At 54.5% G+C, this 22,168-nt stretch overlaps 1 protein-coding gene and 2 long non-coding RNA genes across 3 annotated transcripts; 2 read left to right on the top strand and 1 right to left on the bottom strand.

Moving 5' to 3' along the window:
- Window positions 1-78: 78 nt before the first annotated feature.
- On the top strand, window positions 79-7,080 carry STAG3 (STAG3 cohesin complex component; the record flags this gene model as incomplete). The annotated part of the gene is made up of 28 exons (XM_065666042.1): window positions 79-163; window positions 251-347; window positions 432-548; window positions 651-747; window positions 828-904; window positions 974-1,178; window positions 1,257-1,408; window positions 1,482-1,555; window positions 1,652-1,775; window positions 1,844-1,942; window positions 2,022-2,101; window positions 2,186-2,293; window positions 2,791-2,890; window positions 2,971-3,082; window positions 3,499-3,602; window positions 3,683-3,772; window positions 3,885-3,974; window positions 4,265-4,465; window positions 4,727-4,797; window positions 5,024-5,111; window positions 5,193-5,273; window positions 5,371-5,463; window positions 5,536-5,716; window positions 5,794-5,921; window positions 6,001-6,102; window positions 6,445-6,590; window positions 6,679-6,807; window positions 6,987-7,080. Coding segments are annotated over exons 1-28 (3,108 nt in total), but the record flags the coding sequence as incomplete, so codon positions are not given.
- A 16-nt stretch (window positions 7,081-7,096) lies between these two features.
- On the top strand, window positions 7,097-8,080 carry LOC136007587 (uncharacterized). Its single transcript, XR_010609763.1, has 4 exons — window positions 7,097-7,171; window positions 7,285-7,460; window positions 7,684-7,759; window positions 7,837-8,080. It is a non-coding gene; the product is annotated as an uncharacterized LOC136007587 (long non-coding RNA).
- Window positions 8,081-8,847: 767 nt separating this feature from the next.
- On the bottom strand, window positions 8,848-10,513 carry LOC136007588 (uncharacterized). The gene is made up of 2 exons (XR_010609764.1): window positions 10,367-10,513; window positions 8,848-8,996 (listed from the first exon to the last, which is right to left on the bottom strand). It is a non-coding gene; the product is annotated as an uncharacterized LOC136007588 (long non-coding RNA).
- Window positions 10,514-22,168: the final 11,655 nt, after the last annotated feature.

Below are 22,168 nucleotides of genomic sequence, written 5' to 3'. Positions count from 1 at the left end.
CAGGGCTGAGGGTCCCCCATTGCCTGCACCCATTGTGCCCCCCTGCCATCCCCTAAGGCCTCGCTGTCACCATGGTTCCCCGGCGCTCATCCCGCATGCAGGGATCCGGCTCCAGCTCCACACCAGGGTCCGTGGGGCCATCATCGTCCCCCTCCGACACCTCGTGAGTGACGGGGGGGGGGGGGGGGGTTTAGGGTGGGGGGGGGCACCCAGAGCGACCCCTTCAGCCCCCCCCACCCCATCCCCGCAGGGATCTCGCCAGCGGTGATGACTCCGGCAGCGACTTCGAGGCCACGCTGCAGCCCTGCGGCAAACGGGGACCCCAGCCGGGGCCGAAGCACAGCCATGTACGTCCTGACCCTCCCTGCTCCCCCTTCCACGCGGGTGCCACCCACGGCACCCCCAGCCCCCTGCAATGTGTCTGCCCCCAGGTCAGGAAGCGTCCCCGGGTGATGGAGCCAAGCGGTGACTGCAGCAGCACATCCACAGTCAACCCGGAGCCAAACTCCCTCTTCGAAGCCGTTAAATCGGCCAAAATTGCTGTGGAGGTAACCGGTGCAGCACGCCCTGGGGATGCAGGGCCGCATGGGTGAGGATTTGAGGGCAGAAGGGGGATTTGCGGGGCTCCCAACCTGGTTTTGCGCCCGCAGACAGTGGTGGACGACTGGTTGGAGACCTACAAGCGAGACCGTGAGGCAGGGTTCTTGGAGCTCATCAACTTTGTTGTCTGTTCCTGCGGTTGCCAAGGTCGGGGTCCCCAGGGTGGAGGGGTCCCCTCGGTGCTGCTGGCGGGACCCCCATTTCACCCCTCTCCCTCTCCCCCACAGGTGTGGTGACACCAAAAATGTTCAGGGACCTGCAGAACTCGGAGATCATCCAGCAGCTGACGGAGCAGTTCAAGGAGGTGCTGGATTGGCACGGGGGTGGGCGATGGAGGCGGGGGTCCCACTCACCCCATCCGTGTCTCATGTAGGATTCATCCGAGTATCCCTTTTCACTCAACACCCGACCCTGGCGCCGTTTCCGGGCTGGGTTTTGCGAGTTGCTGACAGCAGTGGTGCAGCGATGCCAATTCAGCATCATCTATGATGAGTTCCTGATGGGTTCCCTCATCTCCTTCCTCATCAGCCTCACTGATTCCCAAGTACGGGCTTTCCGCCACACCAGCACCCTGGCAGGTAGGCAGCACCCACGGGTGGCTCCCCTTGGGCACCCCATGGAAGGGGTGCCGGTACCCACAAGCGTTGCGGTCGTAGCCATGAAGGTGATGTCGGCGCTGGTCAAGGTGGCGTTGAGCGTGAGCGTGCACCAGGAGAACAACCTGCGGCAGTACGAGGCCGAGCGGAGCAAGGGGCCCGGCCGCCGCGCCACCGAGAAGCTGGAGGCGTTGATGGTGACACGCCGGGAGGTGAGTGGCGGTGCTGCCGGCACGGTGACGGTGGCACGGGCCCTGGGTGAACCGCGCCACGTCCCCACACCAGCTCAGAGAGCAGCAGGAGGAGATCGAGAACACGATGAACGCCATCTTCAAGGGCGTCTTCGTGCATCGCTACAGGTTGGTGGCTCGGGAGTGGAACGGGGGGGTCTCGTGGGTGGGGGAGAAATTTGGGGGTGAGCGGCAGGAGACCCCCGGCATTGCCGCGCACTGCAGGGACGTGGTGCCGGACATCCGAGCCATCTGCATGGAGGAGTTGGGGACGTGGATGAAGACCTACGCGTCTTCCTTCCTCACCGACAGCTACCTCAAGTACATCGGGTGGACCTTGTACGACAAGGTGGGTACCGATGGGGGGGGGCATGGGGGGCTGCAGGGATGGGGCCCTGCTGACAGCTGCCACTGCAGCAGTGGGAGGTGCGCCTGCGGTGCGTGAAGGCATTGCAGGGGCTCTACGGCCACCGGGACACGGCTGCCCACATGGAACTCTTCACCAGGCGCTTCAAGGTGAGGGGGCCTCCATGGGAGGGTCCCTTGGGTGTCTCCCCCACCCCCTGGAGGGTGACACCGATGTGTCCTTCACCAGACACGCATGGTGTCCATGGTGCTCGACAAGGAGCTCAGCGTGGCCGTGGAGGTGGTGAAGCTGTTGACACTGATGCTGGAGTGAGCGTGGGGATGGGGTTTTGCAGGGGATGAGGGGACACCCGAGAGGCCTTTGGGGACCCCCCCACCCTTCCTTCTGCACAGGAACATGGAGGAGGCGCTGACGGACGAGGACTGCCAGAGCGTCTACCCGGTCGTCTTTGTATCCCACCGGCCTCTGGCCACGGCCGCTGGGATTTTCCTGTACCGCCGGTGAGCAAGACCCAGTACCCAGCACAGCCCATCCTAGTGCTGCCATCACCCACACACAGCCCCCCAAAACACTGAGCCTGCCAAAGCGTGAGTCAAGGCTCCATCTCCCTGCCAGCTCCCCTCATCCCAGCCTCGTTAGTGCCAGCATTAATGAGAGCGGGATGCCGGAATGGCCAAATCCAACGGGAGCCACCTGTGCTCGTGCACCAGCCATGTGTTTATCTCTGCACAGGCCTATGGCATCGGCGGTGTTTGGGTTTGGCACATCTGGGGCAGAGGCAGATGTGATCCCCTGGGACGCAGGCCCACGGTGGGGGTCATGAGACCCCTCTATCCTTGTCCCTTGGGTGTCCCCCAGGTCTGTCCCCAAAGTGGGCTGTACATGGGACCCCCCCCTCCATGTCCTGTGGGTGCCTGGTGCCTGCGTGTCCCCCAGCTCCGTCCCCATGCCAGGAGGGATGTGGGACCCCCGTCTGACTCTGTCCCTGTGTCCCCAGGCTGCTGGACCCCCAGCAAGGTGCGGGCATGGATGCATCTCACAACAGGGACAACAGGACCTTCTTTCAGGTCCTTCTGACCTTCTTCATTGAGATCGAGGTGAGGATGGCCTTGGGGGGCCAGGCGGGACAGTGGGGTGGTCCCTGTGGCCGTGACTCCCCTGTCGCCACCATCCCCAGCTCCATGAGCACGCAGCCTACTTGGTGGACAGCCTGTGGGACTGCGCCGGGCCTCGGCTGCGGGACTGGGAGACCATCAGCGCTTTGCTGCTGGAGGAGTCACCTGCTGAGGGTATGGTGCTACTGGGGGACACCAGAACGTGCTGGGGTATCATGGAGGAGGCACTGGGAGGCACTGAGATGGCACTGGGAGAAACTGAGAATCACTGGGATGACACTGGGAGACATCAGGAGGCACGGGGATGTCACTGGGAGGCACTGGGAGATGCTGGCGAACATTCCTGAGACATGTTGGGACTTTACCGAGAGATACTGGGATGTCAATGGGAAGCACTAGGACAGCCATGGAACACTGGGATGTCCCTGTGTTGGCTATGTCATCACCACCGCACTGGTGGGCAGTCGGGACTCGTACTGGAATGTATTGGGATGCCCTGGGCCCCCATGATGCAGGAGATGGGGAGGTGCTGGTTGCATTCCAACCCTCATTCCACCTGTCATTCCAATCCTTCCCCCCTCATTCCCCAGGTCTGGGAGACCAGCAGGAGAAGGCACTGGTGGAGATCCTGGCAGCCAGTGTGGTCCAGGCAGCTGAGGGGCAACCACCTGTGGGCCGTGAGCCAGCCAAGAAGGTAATGGGGATGGGAGGGGGCAAAATTGTGGGGGAGAGGGTTGGGAGGAACTCCCCTTGACCCCCTGTTTTTGTCCCCAGCCTTCATCCCGAGGGCGGAAGGCGCAGATGGAGGAAAGAATCCGCCTTACTCACTGCCTTATCCCGGCTCTTCCCAAGCTGCTGGGCAAGGTGATGGGGAGCGGGGACACCCCACTGGCATCCCCAAGGGTTTGGGGGAGTTGGTGTTGCCCCCCCCCGTTGTCCTCCTCACCCTCTCACTGTCATGTTCCCCCCAACCAAGTTTTCGGCAGATGCTGAGAAGGCGGCTCCGCTCCTGGAGGTCTTGTGCTGCTTCGACCTCAGCATCTACTGCACCGGGCGGCTGGAGAAGGTGTTCTCCCCTGGTGTCACCCCAGTTTGTGTCACCCCCCCGGGTAGCATCTGATCCCCCCAGGACTGGGGCTGAGCTGCTTTGCCCCTCAAAACTGTTGGGACAGGGATGGGATGCAGCGTGTTCCCCAAATGTCCCCTTTGGTGGTCAGGTGCCCCCCATCAGCATGCTGTCCCCTCACCCCAGAGTGTCAGTGGCTGTCCCCATCCTCACAAGGGGGGTCCATATGTCCCCATGGGGGGCCCTGGGTGGCTTTGTCCCCGTGGGGAGGTGACGTGTCTCTCCTGCAGCACCTGGAGCTGGTGCTGGAGCAGCTGGAGGAGGTGGTGCAGAAACACACGGAGCAGACGGTGCTGGAAGCTGCATCCCGCGCGCTTCACGCACTCTGTGACCCTGAGCTGGCGCTGCAGCGGCACGGGGACCGGGTACGGAGCCGCCTGGCTGACCAGCTGGCAGACAAGTTCAACCAGGAGGTCACCGAGATGCTCCAGGTAGAGGGAACAGGGGCATGGAGTCAGGACAGGGCTGGGGACCTCAACATGAAGCAGGGATGGGGCTAGGGACAGGGACATGGAGCCAGGCTGGGAACAAGAGAGGCACCAGGACCTGTAGAAATACTCGTGGTCTGGGCAGGGACAATTGGCAGGGAAAAGCTGGTCTAGGAAGCACTGGGTGGGGGAGGCAGCAAGGGACCCAGCCTGTTGTGGGTCTCCAACCCTTTATGCGGCATCCCCAACCCTGGCCCTGCCTAGGCCTCGTCCCTGGACGAGGAGGAAGTGTACAGCATGGCAGCCACACTGAAGAGGATCTCCATCCTGTTCAAGTGAGTGGGAGGCCACACGCCATTCCTGTGTTTGTGTCCCCAAGGGTCCCCTGGGTGCTCTCATTCCCTTCTGCTCCCCATGTCCCCATCCGCTGGCATCCCTGTCCCCATCTGCTCCCTGTGTCCCCATCATCCCATCCCTCATGTCCTATGCCACATGCTTCACATGTCCCCACCCCTGTTCCCCATGTCCCCTCACCCTGCTGATGCTGCTCTGTCCCCACAGCGCCCATGACCTGACGCCCTGGCAGCTCTTTGATCCCTGCACCCAGCTCCTGCAACGTGCCGTGGACACGGGCGAGGTGCCACCGCAGGTACCACCCTGGGGACACAGCGCTGGGGGGACACTGGGGACACGATTGAAGCACATCCCTCACCCATATCCATCCCTGCAGGTCCTTGTCCCCACCATCACCTGCCTCTATTTCCACATCCTCTGGGAGCTCTCTTGCTTGCCCAGCACGGATGTCCCTGAGGTGAGTGGCCACCAGGACAATTTGGGGTTGCCCCTAAAGGCCATCGTGTCCCTAAATGCCACCATGTCCCCAAACATCACCATGTCCCCCTGCCCAGGAGCAGCTACAGAGCCTGAAGACCAAGGTCATCACCTTCTGCTCTCTGTGCCACAGCTGCCTGTCCGACACGGACACTGGCGTCCGGGAACAGGTACACAGGGACCTGGAGGGATGGGAAGAGATGGAACCAGCCCTGGTGCCGAGCCCATCCTTGCGTTCTCAGGCCTTCAGAGTGCTCAGCGACCTGCTGCTGGTGTTGGGGCCATGGTTGCCAGAGGACGGGCGAGAGGAGCTGGCTCCGCTGGTGCTACGTCCCAGTGCTGAGCTGCAATCCCAACTGGCCGCCTTCCTCATGGACCACGTCTTCTATGCTGCTTGTAGCCATGAGGAGCTCTTGGCCACCAGTAAATCACCGGGTGACCCCCCAGTGTCACTGCAGGGTGCTTGTCCCTCCCTTAACTGTCCCCTTCTGTCCCCATAGAGGACAGTGAGAGCGGCATCGAGGAGCTGCACCGACGCCGGGTGCTGCTGGCCGGCTTCTGCAAACTCATCATCTACGGCGTCTTGGAGCTCAGCGCCGCTTCCGACGTCTTCAAGCACTACACCAAGGTAACCGGGCACACTGGGGCGGGTCCCCGCTGTCCCCACAACACCTCGGGCACATTGGGTCCTGTCCCTCCCTCCCCAGTTTTACAGCGATTATGGGGACATCATCAAAGAAACGCTCAACTTGACCCGGCAGATCGACCGGCAGGAGTGGGCTCGCACCCTGCTCCTCAGCCTGCAGCAGGTGGGGGGGTGTGGTGGGGGGGCCTGGGGGGGGCTGGGTTCCCCTGGGGGCTCTGGAGGGCTGCTCTAGGGAGGTCTGGGAGGCTCCAGGTTGTGTGGATGGGGTTTGAGGGAGAGGCCTGAGTGTCTGCGGGTACTCCAGGGGGTTGGGTGGATCTGGAGTGGTCTCCAGGTGGGTCTGAGGGGGGCTTTGGGGAGCTCTAGGGAGGTTCTAGGCGATGTGGAGGGGGTTTTGGGGGGTGTCTTTGGGGAGATCCAGGGATCTGGGAGGCTCCGGGGTTGCTCCAAGGGGGGTTGAGGGGGTGTCCAAAGGTTCCCCCTAACCCTGTGCCCCCCACTGTAGCTGATGACGGAGCTGCTGCACCAGGAAGGTCCCAACTTTCAGATGACGGAAGCTTTCCCAGAAATCCGGGACTTGGCGCGAAGGTTTTCCCTCTTCTTCAGCCTCCAGCAGGTCCGAAGCCGCCCGCTGCTGCTCAACATCCACAGGTACAACAGGATGAGAATGGGGGGGGGGGGGGGGGGCAGGGGGATTTTTGGGGGTGTCACCCCCTCCTCATACCTTTATCCCTGCCAGGGAGGGGATTCTGTTCGCTTTCCAGAAGACCCCAGGCTCAGAACCGGGATTGCCACCCCTCAATTTACCCTTCCTGGAGGTGCTGAGCGAGTTTTCGCCCTGTGTGCTGCGCCCAGATAAAGCTTTGCTGTGAGTTATTTGGGGGGGGCACCCTAGGGCGGGGTCTGGGAGGGTCCTTTCAGGTCTATTTGGGTCCCATTGGGGTCCTCAAGGTCAACGCGGGGACCCTCGGGGGATGTGAGGTGTCTGTGTGCCCCCCCAGTACCTCACTGACCCCCCCCCCCCATACCTTTGTCGCCCCTCCCCAGCTTAACCTACCTGGACAAGGTGTCGCGGGAGCAGCTCGGGGTGCTGGCACCGGGTGACACGGGGCAGTGGCAGTCCCTTGTCACCTACCGCAACTCACTACAGCCACAGGATGAGGGGGGGACTGAGGAGAGCGGCCGTGGGGCAGCGCCCACCCCACACCCCACCAAGAGACCCCGCCTGGAGGGTGAGGATTGGGGTGCGGGGGGGGTCGGGGGTCCTGGGGGTTGCATCACCCCCAGCACCCATCTGGGCTCTGTGGGGTTGGGGGGGTCCTCATGCTCAACGTCCCCCCCACAGCCCCACCGCAGGCCCCCGACTCCAGCCCACGGCCGAGCACCCACCCCTCCAGCCCGGCCTTGACCTCCACCATGTTACGGGGTGACCCCCGGCCCCCCCGGCCGTTGTTCTCCGGCTCCATCCTCTCCTCACCACAGCAGCAGCTCCGTGACCCTGCGGTGCAGTCGGGTGATGGCGTGAGTGAGGGGGGCTTAGGGAGGGCAGGTGGAGATTGGGGGTGATGAGGAGAGCATGTCTACTGGGGGGCTTTGGTGGGGGGCATGGCATGGGCATTGGGGGGCTGGAGCTTGTGGAGGGCATGGGGGGTACTGGGGTGTTCGGAGGGGGACACTGGGTCTGTCGGGAGAGGTCAGCCTGGAGGGGTCCCTCCACCTTTCCCCCCCCCACCTTCTACATCAGCTGCAGCCTGATGGTGGTGGAAGAGGAGGAGCAGGAGGACGAGCAGAGAGGCGAAGAGGAGGAAGAGGAGGGCAGGGTGAGCTCCTCCTCCCAGGACCCCCTCCAGCCACCCTGGGGTGCCCCCCCTCATTTGTGTGTTTCATCCCCCCCCAGGGCTGCCTCTGGGACGTCTTTGACAGCGTGTTGAACATGAAGGTGATCTGGGAGGGGAGGGCCTGGCTTTGGGGGAGCCTTTCCCCCAGCCCCCCAGTTTGGGGGACACCCCCTTCCCTTTCTGCCCCCCCCAGCCCCAGGATGGGTGATCAAGGACCCCAGTACACCTCCCTGCAGTGACACAGAGCATTGTTATCATTGTTATGAGCCCAGATTTGGGGTGGGGGCACCCCCCATGGGCCAGTTTGTTGCCAGTTAATAAATAGTTGTTTGGCAGCTGCTGGTGTTGGGGGGGTCTTTGTGGGGGCTCAGAATGGGGGTCCCCAGGGTGCGGAGGGGGGGAGGTGTCCCTGCTTCAATGCACATGACATGGGAGGTGATGTAGCGCATGCGGAGGTGGGGGTGAGACCTCCCTGGCCCCCCCATGGTGCAGAGGAAGAGAAGGCACAGCTCCAACATGTATGGGCCGCAAGCTCAAAGGTCAGGTTCATGGGACCCAGCTCCAGGCCATGCAGGGACACGTGGGGCAGACGTGGGGTACCCATGGGACAGCGGGGGGACACCCGTGGGGGTCCAAGTCAACCTGGAGAAAACTATAGGAAAAGGAAGCTTCATTTTCCATAGTCCTTTAGGTCTTGGCTTCCCAACAAGGAGGGCATTGACATCTACACTGATGGTGACTTAACACGATGCAAATAGGCCTTTGCTGAAACTGGAACTGAAACGTTTCATGCAACGCATGAAGATAGACGTGGGTTAGCACTGGTGAGGTTTAAGCTAGAGAATGGGCCTGGGGTGGCTTTGCTGGTGGCCGTGGGGCAGGGACCATGTCCAGGGGAGAGGAATGAGGGCAGCGTTACTTCTGGAGCCGGGCTCCGCAGCGCGGGTTGGGATGTAAGGTGAGTGCGGAATGGCAGAGGTTGATCTGAGGCACACAGCGCCTCTGGCATTTCACTCCAGCGTGCGCCGCAGGGAGGCTGCGGCACGGTGAGTCCTGGACACCTCTAAGGATGAGCCTTACAAAACCAACCGCTTTACTGATTGATCGTGGCTGGGCCGGGGATGGCCGCGGACAGCACTGCCGAGGCACGGGGGTGATGGGTTTGTAGACCTGGAGTTTAGAATTCCATGGAGCACGGCATTCCTTCACGCTTCCAGAGCTGGAGGAGAGGTGGAAGAGTGGTCAGTGAGCCCTTGGGGTAAGAGGGAGGGAAACAACTGGAATGCTGCGGTGTCCCCGCAGCACCTCCCCGCTCCCGCACCTCCTTTGCGCTGCGCGTCCCTGCTGTGCTGCCCTTCCTCCGCCAGGGGGCGGCACAGCACCGCCCCCGTGCCCGAGGGTCCACCCCGGAGAGCCGAGCCGGAGCCGCCCGCACCGGGACAGGCACCGCCCCCGCCCACCGCGCCCCGACAGACGCCGGCGCCTCGCCCCGCCCTCCCCCTCCTTTTATAGCCATCGCGCTTCCGCCCCTTCCTTTTATAGCAGTAAGGCGCCACCCTCGCCCCGCCCCCTGATTTCACAGGCCCCGCCCTGCCCGCCCCGGGTCCCGCTGCCCGCCCGCTCATCCCCCAGCCTGCGGCAGCCGCCGGCCCCGGCCCCGCCGGCCCCTCTCTCCTCTTCCTTGCCGGGCAGAGCCCAGCCACAGCCTCGGCACCGCCACTTCCACACCGGTGCCCACCAGGACCGCTCCTCTCTGCCCCTTTAACCCCGGCTGTGGCTCTCGGCAGCGGCTTCTCCCCTCGCCCCGCAGCCCCGGGACCCATCAGCGCCCCTCGCGTCAGCCGGAGCCCCACGGGGCCGGTTCTGGGCAATGACCCTGTCCCGGTGCAGGGGGGCCCGAGCCAGGGCGATTCCTTGTTATACCAGGGTGAGATAAGACACAGACGAGGTCAAACGCCGCTAATCAAAGAGATTCCTTGCTCACTTACCCGAAACTGGCGCTGGCATCACCTACACATGGTAAGCTCCAGAACGGTGCTACCAGCATGGGTATCCTCACTTATTTACCACCTAAAACTCCATCTGTGTAAAGCCTCACTGCACAACACTCTCGCCCACAAACCTGCTCCCTAAGCGCAGATGTCCAGCCCCTGCTCCTAATCCTAAAGTGCCAGGACAGAAGGATTTTGCTGGGCATCACCTACACATGGTGCCCTCCAGAAGAGTGCCACCAACACGGCAATCCACCTTTGCTTTGCCATCAAAAGCTCCATGTGTACTGCCCCTCTACTGAGGGCCCTTGGGTGTCCTGGGCTCACAGAGTGCAAGTGTCCAGCCACTGCTCCCACACTTGAGGTGCCACGGTTAAAAGCTGGTGCTGGGCATCACCTACACAAGGAGACCTCCGGAGCGGTACCAATTCACTCTTCCTTTGCCACCAAAGCCTCCATCTGCATCCTGCATCTGTAGCAGCGCTCTCAGGCATCCCAGGAGCCAGCTCCCAAGGTGCACACATCCAGTCCCTCGCACCCTGCCTAGACAACCAATACTGATAGCTAAGAGAAAAAGGCTTCACATGGAGATACTTACTGGTACAGGAATGCCAGCCCATCCAGAAACAATCCTGGATAAGTCTCAGCTGCTGAAAGTGCAGAGACCTCAAAGCCATCAAAAGACTGAAGGAACAGCAGAGGACTGACCCCAGCAGAGCCCAAGAGCCAAATGAACTCCCTAATGAGCAGCTGTGCCTCAAGTGCACCAGGTCCCATCACCTTCCCACAATCCACAGGGAAAGGGGATGGGAAAACCACCACCTGGGATAAAGGAAGCTGGAGCAGTTGTTGCGCATTTGCTCATCTGGAGGATGCTTATGGCTGGTGACGAGGAAAACCGAGAAAGCAACTTGTCTTCAAAGGAGCAAGAGCTGACTGTTTCCTACAGGTACGAGTGTTGTGTTAGTAAAGGGACAAGCTGATGAGTTCCACTTCACATCCCAGGGGGTTTATAGGAAAAGACATGCTTTATACTAAGCTGAGTAAAATTGACAATACCTAACACACCATCTGTGTTCCACTGCTCTGGGCATCAATCTCGGGTATTGCAAAGTACAAACGTCCAGCCCATGCTCCCATGCCCAAAGTGCCAGGCCAGAAAGCTGGTGCTGGGCATTGTGTACTCATGGAGAGCTCTGGATTGGTGCCACCAACATGGCAATTCATAATGTAAAAACTCCACCTTTGAACTGCCCCTTTGTCAGGCACACTTGGTTGTCTTGGAGCACAGCTCTCGGAGTGCAAACATCCAGCCCCTGCTCCCATACCCAAGGTGCCAGGATGGAAAGCTGGTGCTGGGCATCACCTACACATGGGGCAATTCACGTGATTGGAGTGCTGCAGTGGGTGGCTACAGGAGCTTCGGAAGGGATAGGCAAGGAGAAGGAGGTGGTGGGGCTGTGTTGTACATCAGGGAGTGCATTGGCTGCCTTGAACTCAATGTTGTGTGGGTGAAGACCAGGGGGAAGGCCAACCAAGCTATATATGCTGGTAGGCGTCTGTTATAGACCGCCCAGCATGGATGAGTGGAAGGTTGGCCACGTTGTGAAAGGACTGTAATTCACCTGCTGTATGTATGGCAAGCAGAAAAAGGGTCTGAGAGAACTACCAGGGACAATCACCCCCTTCTTAAATGAGCTTGAGATGTTGCTGAAAACGAACAGAGAGCTTAGAGGCTACTGTGCCTCTGCTTTGCTCTTTCTAGATTCAAGGGCATCGAGATGTGCCAGGAGCTTAAGTCAAAGTCCGAACCCCGCACATGGTGGGGTGTGCTGTGCCAAGATAAACACAAGAGATCCTCGGGCTTTTGCAAACAGGCAGCATGCTCCAGTGACCCATAACCCCCACCTCCCTCGTGTGGGGTTTTGTTTCTTAACCTCGGCTTGCTCCTTCTCCTTTAATTGTGGGAAATGGGCCATTTGTATCGGCCTCAGTAACAACCTTGGTGGTAGGCTGGTTTCCATCAGGCTGATACTCCCCTCTTTTCTGTTTAAGAGAATACACTGACTTGTTTGTTAGCATTTCTGTTGACACAAAGCCTGGAAATGATTAAGTAGTTGGGTAATGCATTAGTTCCTGTATGGGAAACGTGCAGAAGTGCCCCTGTTGACTGTCACTTCAATAGACATGCTTCCCAAATCTCTGTACAAGTACAAGGTTGCCTGTGCTGATAGTTACTGGAATTGATGCTTGTGTTTCCTGGCATTGCTCTTTTGCTCCTGCATCGACAACATGACTAGCGTTTTTTCCAGCCTCCTATAAAAAGAGGATTCAACAGCAGCTTTTGGAATACAAAATCATTGCCTGCACGCTGCAAATCCCAGCCTCGCTTCGTGTAATTGAAGAGTTTGCTTGGGTGGGTTTTCCCCATTAAACTCTTCGAGAGTGGTTTTTGCTTTTCAGCTTCATTTTGCCTTTGCTTCCGTGTACATGTATTTAGGGGGTTTGCTTTAGACCAGAGGGTAAGATAAAAGTGCAGGGGGTTGGGTTGCAGGGGTGCGGAGAACCGCACTTACGAATATGAAAAGGCAAGAAATGAATAGACAAAATGAGAAACCAATTAACCTCTCAAAGCCATGTCAACCGTCTGAGCCTCCATCTCTAAGGGGAGAACGGGGTGACCCCATGCAGATCAATAGCAGCTTCATTTGTGTCATGGGTTCTCTTTCAAAGCACTCAAATATTGTGGTAATGGAAGAATAGACTCTTACAACAGAAAAGGTAGTTGTACTGTTGGGATAGGAAGGAATGGATTTGGGCAAGACCAGTCATGGTACTAGGGGTGGAACTTAACCTGCTCGTGACAAGTATTACATGGTACAGTTGATGCCCATTTCAGCAGAGGCTCTTGTCATCCAAACCAGCACAGGATTCCTTGTCATCCCTTGGTTTTGTACAGTGAAGAAGAAACTTACACAATGTGTCAATGGAAGAAAAGATCAGCTACATAAGAAGCCAGCATCCTCGGCCCCACCATCCAGGGCTCTCTGCTTAGTGACTGGGATGGTCCTGGCCGATTGGAAAACCCACGAATCTGTGCCTGTCCCCGTGTTACTCCTTACACCACTGAATGATGTGGGAGGGGGGTGAAAATGTGCGAGGTCCAAGCTCAGTGGAGTTGTACTTTTAGCACTGTTTCAGCAGGCTGATGTCGGCGCTGGAGCCGGGGCACGGGGCTGAGTCCATTCTGGGGCCTAGGTGAGCATCGCTCTTAGTGATGTTGTGCAGCACCTGTGTTGGGTTTGCAGAGGGGTGCCTTTAACCCAAATTGCACATCAGCTTTGATGTTCCCCTCAAAGGCATCAGATCAGGGTCTGTGACAGCTTCTTACTGGTTCAGGCTGAATCTGTGTGTGCATGCAGGTGGGGAGAAGTTATCCGAATCACTGCACCTTCCCCTTTTTTTGCCTCTCATCAGCTGTCCAGTTTCCAAGTAATCTGTGCTGTGTTTTCATCTTGGCCATCTTCTAATTCACAAGCCCATTTTTTGCTGTTGCTTGGAAGTAGTTACACACAGTGGTGAGCAAAATTACCCCTTTGCAGTATTCAAACCCTTGTTATGCCATGTTTATTTCATTAAGAACCAGGTCCTCATATTTAGAATAGGTGGTGAATGGACGTTTCCTGTTCCCTGTGACTATTAAAACAGCTTTTTACACTGATGGCCAAACTTCATCATTGCAATTACCCAACAGCTAGATTGCACTTTGGCTTTCTAATGGTACCTGGCAGCAGGAAGCAGTTTTGAGTGCTGGGTAAAATCATCCTGCACACTGGGTTTGTCTCCTTGGCTGGCAGCTGGCTCCGAAAGAACCGGAGGAGACCAGGAGCTAAATATCTGCAAGGCTTAAAGCAAAGGAGCATTAATAGATCTCTATTGTATGGAAAAGTTCAAATGCTAATATTTGCTAAGAGGTTCAGTGCAGCTCAGAAGCAGTTCTACACACGCATTTACGTACATGTTTGTATGTTGTCTGTGTGTGTGTATGAACATGTAACACATGCACATGTAATATGTATGCATGTTTTCTATCTATATGCATACAAATATGCCCGGATGGAGGTAAATGTGAGCTACCTCATTTTTTTCCTCTATTTCCACACACTATAATTACCAAAGGAGAAAGAATGGTTAAATCATTATTTCTCGTTAAATAGAAAACAAGATGAAAGATGGGTTTACCGAGGGAACGTGGTGCCAGAATAACCTGATAGCTTTCCTTAAATGGGATAATGGATTTTCCAAAATAGAATAGAAGGTAAATGTCATTTGGACCTTAACAAAGCATTTGATACGCTCCTAAATGGGAAGATGCTAATAAAGCAAACGAAGATGGAGGTTAACAGAGGACACGAAAGGTGTGGAAGGACTGACTGATGGGAGAGGGAGAAAAAGACAAGCTAAGAGTCAAGCAGCAGGTTTTACTGCGAGTTCCTCAAGGGTCGGTTTCAGGGCCAGGGCTGGTAGCATTTTCTTTAGGTACATTAGCATGCGAAGTCATTATGCTCCTGAAAGCTGAACATGAGGGGGCATTGCTAACATGGAAGAAGACTCTCGTATATCCAAACCTTTCTGACTCTGACAGGTAGATGAATAGGAAGAAGTGTTTGATACAGCAGGATGTCAGGGCATGCACGTCAGGGTTAAGGAGCAATTTCTTCTCTAAGGGAGGTGAGAGATGACTCAGGTGGATCAGAAGGCGACTACGAACCAACCATGGGATGAAGCCATGCGGAAGGTGGCCATGCTCACAGCATACGTCAGACAAGCAGACAGTTTCCTTGTGGAAGGCATGGATAAGGGCACATCTGCATCATAATCGCTGTCACGTTTCTCTAAGAAAGAGGGATTCATCTGCCGCAAGTGCAGAGGTACCGCAAAGCGCGTCATACCGATACGACATAAAGTACTGCTTAGTCTGAAAAACAAAGGCTATGGTAGGATACCGATTTCTTTGTAAGGGTATATTGGTTAGCCTAATACCAAGGACAGAGAGGAGCTGTTTAAGGAAAAAACCAAAACAAACCCCAAGTAACCACATACATTTAGACTGGAAAGCAAGAACAGGTTCTCACCATCAGATCAGAGGAGCAGAAACAACCTCCCCGCTCCAATAACTCCAGCAACTTCTAGGACAAAGCCTATTAACGGAACAGATGATGTTGGCATGGTCCCAGTGGAAAGCCAGGTTTCTGCTGAGCTAATGCAGAGGTGGCCTCTTCAAACACTGCAACTGGTCACCCAAGTCCCTGTTTCCCTGAAGAGATCTAACTTGCTTTGTGAAGTACCATTTTAAAGGGAAGCCTTGCTTGCTGTTCTCTTGGAATCCCAAAGTAAGGCAGACACAGCCCTGCTTTCCAGGGGGAAGCCTTAAGGTCTCATGGAAGTAATGAGAAGTTGGCGAAGTTCCTGTCCCCAGAAGCAGATTCAAGCAGAGGACATGCAATTCCAGCCCAGCATAGACCTTGATTCATACTTCATTGACGTAAGGGAATCCCTTGTTCGCTCAAGAATGACCTTGGCCTAGGGATGATGGTCATGGGCGGTGACTCAACGTTGTTCCTTATCAGCATTATTCCACAGCGGAGCTGTGGCAGCCCCTTGCTGTTGGGGTGACAAAGCAAGTGATGCTGCAGAGGGTGAACAGGCTGTTTTCTTGTGCCAGGGCACTGTGTGGGTCACTTTGTCCCAGGTCAGTAAGGGATGTATGAGAACCACACCAGGACCCTGCGGAGCCCACCCTGGGCATGGGGCTGGGGACAGTGTTCATCAGAGCCTTTCTTTTGCTGAGGGATGCCTTACGCTAGGGAAGTTCATCCAGTGGTGACACAGGGTACCTAAGTCAGACCCCGTTGCTTACAGGAGGAGCCAAAGAACGGATCTGGCTTCCCATAGGAATGACTTTTGGCAACACCTCCTTCTGCTGTGCCCTCTGGGCATGATCAACTGTTGTGAAGATCAGATGCGCAGGACATCTCTGCATTTGAAAATGAGCATATTGTGCTCCTTTTACCAACCTGCTGCTTCTCGTGGTGCTGGGACAGGGAGGAAAACCTGCAGAAAAGCCAACAAAGCATAAGAACAGCTTGGTAAATTGAGAGTGCGGGATTCCACGAAGCGCTGAACGTGGTGTTCTGTCCGAAGCTGGGTGCTGCGCTCTGCTGGCACAGTGAGGTCTCCATCACCAACAGACACAAGAGATGGCAAACGGGAAGGTCCCAGGAGGAGTGAGGGTGTTAGTAACCGGCTGTCACAGTCAGACTCTCGGCCCAGGACTGAAGCAGAGGAGGGAAACGAGTGATGGGATGAGAGCCCCAGGACCCATGGAAGGGGTCAGGCAGGATCTGGGAATGGTGAAGGCTCTTCAGCTGGGGGAGCCCAAGCAGGACAAGCACGAAAGCAACCAGATAATGGGCTCAGCAAGCCACTGTGTCAGGGCTGGTGTGCACAGTGGAGAGAAGCAGCCTGCTCGCAGTCCAGCAGGGAGACTATAGTACTGCTTTAGGGTAGTGCGTATATTGCAGCTGGGAAAGTCATGACATTGTTAGGATCCCCTCACGCAATTGCGGATACTTTCTGTTCTTCATTAGCACCATTTGCAGCTCTGAGAACTGGTAAAGGAATTCTTAATTTCATTTTCTTTGGGAAGAAAGCACAACAGGATTGGGAAAGCATCGAGGATGCTCTTTGAAGTCTGGCGGCCTTTCCTAATGATCATCTACTATGATTTAACACTTGTCCTTCTTGGGGGGCTATTTTTATTCATCTATTAATACATAAGGCATTAATAAAAAGGTTGGATGGGGCCTTGGGCAACCTGATCTAGTGCGAGGTGTCCCTGCCTATGGCAGGGGGTTGCAACTGGATGATCTTAAGGTCCTTTCCAACCCAACCCATTCTATGATTTTATTAATGTGACCTATTAATGAGACAGTTGAACAGATATTTTTAATGCCACATAGACTATGGAGACATTAAGTCCATTACATGGAATGGTCTTGGTTGTTAGCCATAATGTCTATGCTATTCAAATCCATTGGTATTAGGTCGAAATCCTCTTGCTTCCCAATGATAACTAGTAGTATGATTGAATGCTCTGGATTGTGATTCCAAAATATAAACTGTGGTGGTTTAAGCCCAGCCAGTAACACAGAGCCACGCAGCAGCTCACTCATTCCCCCTCTTTTGTCCCCCCAATTCCTGAAGGGATGGGGAGGAGAATGGAAAGAATGTAACTCCCATGGGTTGAGATAACAGCAGTCCAGTAACTAAGGTATAACACAAACCACTGCTGCTGCCACCAATGATAGTAATGATGAGGGAAATAACAAGGGAAGAGAATACAACCGCTCACCACCCGCCGACCGATACCCAGCCCGACCGAGCAGTGATCTCGCCCTTCTGGGTAACTGCTCCCCGTTTCTATACTGGGCATGACGTGCTGTGGTATGGAATAGCTCTTTGGCTAGTTTGGGTCAGGTGTCCTGTCCCTCCTTCCTCCTGGCTTCTGTGCCCCTCCTCACTGGCAGAGCATGAGGCTGAGAAGTCCTTGATTGGAGTAAGCATTACTGAGCAACAACTGAAACATCGGTGCACTATCAGTGTTCTCAGACTGAAGCCCAAACGCAGCCCTGCACCAGCTGCTAGGAAGGAGGAAAACGACCGCTACAGCTGAACCCAGGACAACCTCATTTTCAGGATTTGATGTTCTAAAAGCTGCCAGTCATTTTCTCTATGTAGCTGAAATGACAGGAAAAGACGCCATCGAAACTGCCACAAGGAAGGGGAATACATTGCTGCTTAATGCGAGATGTTGGAGATTTATGTGCAATAGAAAAAAAAAAGGTATATTTTCAAATAAAATGATGATTAAGTAGCTTATTTCAACAATCCAGACGTTTTGTTTTAGCAGCTGAGAGAGTCTCTTTGGAGAGTACGGCTCATGCTTTATTCTCTTGCTGTAAATAAGCTCAGCAACGCCAGGCTATATTTTGGAATTCAAGGCAAGTTTTGCTTCTAGCTATGCAGACCCATAGGGATGCTGAGGTGACCTGTCTGTGTGTCTTGTCATGTCCCGCGTGGTAAGTCTGGCGTTAATTCAATAGCCAAATGCCACCGGTTTTTAGTTCACCTTGAACTTGTGAAAAGAATTTGCATGAAGTGAGCAGAATACCAAAGCACCATTCAGGTCATAGGATCATAGAATGGTTTGGGTTAGAAAGGACCTTAAGATCATCCAGTTCCAACCCCCCTGCTACGGGCAAGGATGCCTCACACTAAACCATGGCACCCAAGGCTCTGTCCAACCTGGCCTTGAACACTGCCAGGGATGGGGCATTCACAGCTTCCTTGGGCAACCCATTCCAGTGCCTCACCACCCTCACAGTAAAGAACTTCTTCCTTATATCCAATCTAAACTTCCCCTGTTTAAGTCTTAACCCATCACCCCTTGTCCTACCGCTACAGTCCCTGATGAAGAGTCCCTCCCCAGCATCCTTGTAGCCCCCTTCAGATACTGAAGAGGTCCTCTGTATACAGCCCATACAGCCAGATTCCTACTTTTGCTTTTGCTTCTAAAGGGGTCTTTTGGACCTACTTTTGCTGTTAACATTCCCAAGTCTCGGCAGAGCATGTGATGTTTGCAGTTTGTATGTATGTTTTGCAAACCAAATACTTACACTGTTAACCTTATGCTAATTTAAATATTGTTTCCTACTCTTTAACATTCACAAACCCACGAGAGGAGTTAAGATTAGAAGGTAGCTTCACACCTAGAATTCCCTGCCCACATTTGCACTGCTTTTATGTGAACGCAATGCTAAGATTCCTTAAGGCCTGTCCAGGATCTTTAGTTCCTGTTCTTTATTAAGTGCATTGATGTATGTGGGGAAGAAATGGACCGTCATTTGTATAAAGAAGGATAGAAAAACTGAGGAGTACTTCTCGCTTGCATCAGGCTTCCATTGCAGTACTCCTCACTTCCCTTCATCCCAAACCAAGGGCTTCTCCCCTATCTGTGGCTGAGGCATTAGTCCAGCACAGGACACATCCCCAGGATGCTGTGGACAATCTTTCAGCAGCAGTTTCTGGACCACAGGACATGATGGGACTCACAGCAGGCTGAGGAGCAGTTGCACTGCCTGTGCAAGTGCTGGTACCCCAGTACCATCAGTGTCACAAAGGTGCGGTAGCTTACTGAGAGCATCCCACGGCCTGGAGTGATGCTGACAGAGGGTGGTGAGTGATGTCTCCAAGACATCTCCTTAATGCAGCGGAGTTTCAGGGAGCTCCTCTGTGTGCTGAGGGAGCCTGGAGCTGGGAGCCAGCACAAGCAGGAGCTGCACGGATGGACTGGGAGATGGTTACCACAGGCTGTTGTGTCTATGACTTCCCAAATTGCTGATGGGAAATCAGATGTTAGCACTTTCCTCATCGAAGTCTACCAAGTGGCTGCCCTACAGCTTATTCACAGGTCGAAGGCTGGTTGGTTCTCCATCCGTCTGAGCTTTGACAAAGCTGGAGAAGACCAGCTAGAGAGAAAAAGCCACATATCAGCAACTTCCCAAAAACCTAGATGGAGTGATGTAGAATGAGGTGGGTCAGAAGGTGTGCGAGAGCTCTGCATTGTGCTTTAGGTATGCCATGAGAGAGAAGAAAAACAGTAAGGTTTTCATCAGCCTTTAGAAACCCCAAAATGATCTGCAGTGCACATTCAAAAGCTAATTCTGGGCAGTGCTATGGTCTTGCTGCAAACTGAATGCTTTGTATCCCCCAGCACAGCAGGCAGTCTTGGCTTTCTGAATGTTATAAAGCAGCCCGTTCTTGCCTTGATGCCTCCAAGGGTTTCACATCTGAAGTCCAACTCCATCTCGGTGCTGTGGGCTTGCTCTCTGAGGGCTGCTGGCGAGTGGAGGTTTTGGAGATTAAATCCGTGTTTTAGCCCAGAGAAACCTTTTCTGGGTTGTTGCTTGATGCTTTACACTTGTAGCTGCTCCTTGTAAGATGTGGCTGTGAGAAACCACCGTGTGGTGTGGACTTGGTGCTCGGTGTGTTCCTTGAAGTCAGCAGGCCAAAGGTGCATGGTAGATGGAGCTTATCGGACATAGAGTCTGCTTTCTGAGCTGAGTGTAACCGAGGGTGCTTTTTGTTCCAGTCTCCTGGATATCACATGGTTAGAACATGGTTAGAACTGAATATCAGGCTTTGTGAACCATTAGTCATGAAATACCTGTTGTGTTAGCTCCTTCATCGCTACAGGTTAATGTTCTATTTCCCTTCTTCTCCCCAACAATCTGGGGGATTTTCCTGCTCTGGAATCGAGCAACTAAGCAGTAGCCCAGGGTTTCCTTGATGACAAGCATCAAGAAATAACGAAGTAAAGGGCTTTTACATAAAGCCTTTCGTTTAGATGCTGAGAAAGGGCGGCAAGGCACACCATGCTTCAGAAACACGGATGCTCTCCACGATCCTGGCAGTAGTCTGCGGGATGATCTCACATCAGTTATTTCACTTTGGGATTTCAAATACTTCCTTCTGTTTTCTCTCCTTTCGAAGAGGTTCCCCATATCTAGTGACTTGGAGGTGAAGAGTTGAGATTCCATATAACTTATAATATATAATAATAATAATTATAATTTATATAATAATATATAATAACTATATAACCAAGAAGAGAGACAACTACTCTTAATTTCAAGGCTTTCCTTGAGTCTGCAGGAACACCAGCCTGGGATTTGGAGACGCTGACCAGACTTTGTAAAAGCATCGATTAGTAGTATTAGGTCTCATCCAAAGTAATTTATTGGCAAACACTTGTGTATGCAGCAAAGGGAAGGAGTCTCAGACATGCCAGGATTTCCTTTATGCTTTGGTCTGTGGTTTCATAACCTGTAGGAGCTCGTGTACAAACCAAAACGCCAGCCAGTCTCTTCTGGAAGTCTGGATTCTCACAAGGATGAGCATGTAATGATAGTTTTGCAGCTTTTCCGTCCTGTTGTTCCCTACAGTCCCTAACCTCCTCATTGAGGTGCTGCAGCTAAACCCTTTCTCCTCTTAAAGCACTTTGACAGCTCTTTCCTTCTGATGTTTGTGATTAAAAAGCCTGATAGGAAGATGCCACCTTACGAGAGAAGAGGCTCCCCCGTGAGTTACCTTCCATAGCTATAAACAAGCAGTGATGGTTTCTTCCCCAGAGGTGCAAGGTGAGGGAGGCCAAAGGAAGCAGAGGTAACGATTGCCCCACTGACAAACCTGGAGCTACAAGAGGGAAGATTCACAAGGTTTGTTTGCAGGAGATAAGTAGCAGACTTCAAAACTGAGCCCAAGATACCCTGACATCCAGCCCCAGCTGTAACCATGTGGGCACCTCCGCTGCCTCCTTGTGATCGCCAGCACAGGGGTGTAAATCCAAGTGAACAGTGCTGGGCACTTCCAGCTCCTACCTAAATAAGCAGGACTCAGAGGTGCTGCCCTCGGCAGGAAGGTGGCACTGGACCTGCTCTAGGTTCAACCTCTGCCACCCCCAGGCTCTGCTACCTGCCTGCGTCAGCCACCTTCTCCTGTTTCTCATACATCTCTAATCCACCAAACACATGTGGGAGTATTGGAATTAAAAATAGCAACCCAGAAAAAAGGAATTGCTCTGCAGCCGGAGAGTGGATCTGCAGTGATTTATTCATCCCTACACATCCCTCTCATCCCCAGAGCTGCTCAGGTGGAGCCTGGCTCAGGGAGGGACAACAGCCTTGGTCAGCAAGCTGAATCCCTCACTGGTCACCTCATCTGCCTTTTCAAACAAGCTGCCACATGAAAACACCTTAAACCACTTCCCTGCTCCCCTCTACACCACCTCCCTTCACTTCTTACTCAATAACCTAACACAGCTCAGCTCTCACAAACCCAAACAACGGAATTAGCCCAGCCTCTTAGAAGGTTATTGGAACATCCTGTTCCATTAACATCAAACCCGAGTGGAAAGACACATGAAAAAGCTGCTGCCATGCTTTTGTTGGCCAGGGCGCTTTGCTGGGTTGCCAGCATGTGAAATTGCAATTAGCAAGAGACCACGAGTGATTTTGCCCCTGTGTATCTGCAGGGGTGGCCCTCGGCTTCAGTCAGCACGCTGGTAGCTGGGATTGTGATGGGCATTGCAAAGATTGCTGGCAGCTACTTGTCACTTGCTTGCAAGGGATGTTTGTAAATAACATTTTCATCCCCACAGAGAATCATTTCGATTACCAGAGCAACCACCAAACCCTCAGAACAGCCTGAGGCATGAGAGAAGGGCAAAACCAACCCCAAACAGACTTCACTTCAAAGTCGTCTTCATGGTTCCTACCTG

This window comes from Lathamus discolor, chromosome 2, assembly GCF_037157495.1.
Source record: "Lathamus discolor isolate bLatDis1 chromosome 2, bLatDis1.hap1, whole genome shotgun sequence".
NCBI lineage: Eukaryota > Metazoa > Chordata > Aves > Psittaciformes > Psittacidae > Lathamus > Lathamus discolor.
This window is presented reverse-complemented; position numbering and strand designations above follow the sequence as displayed.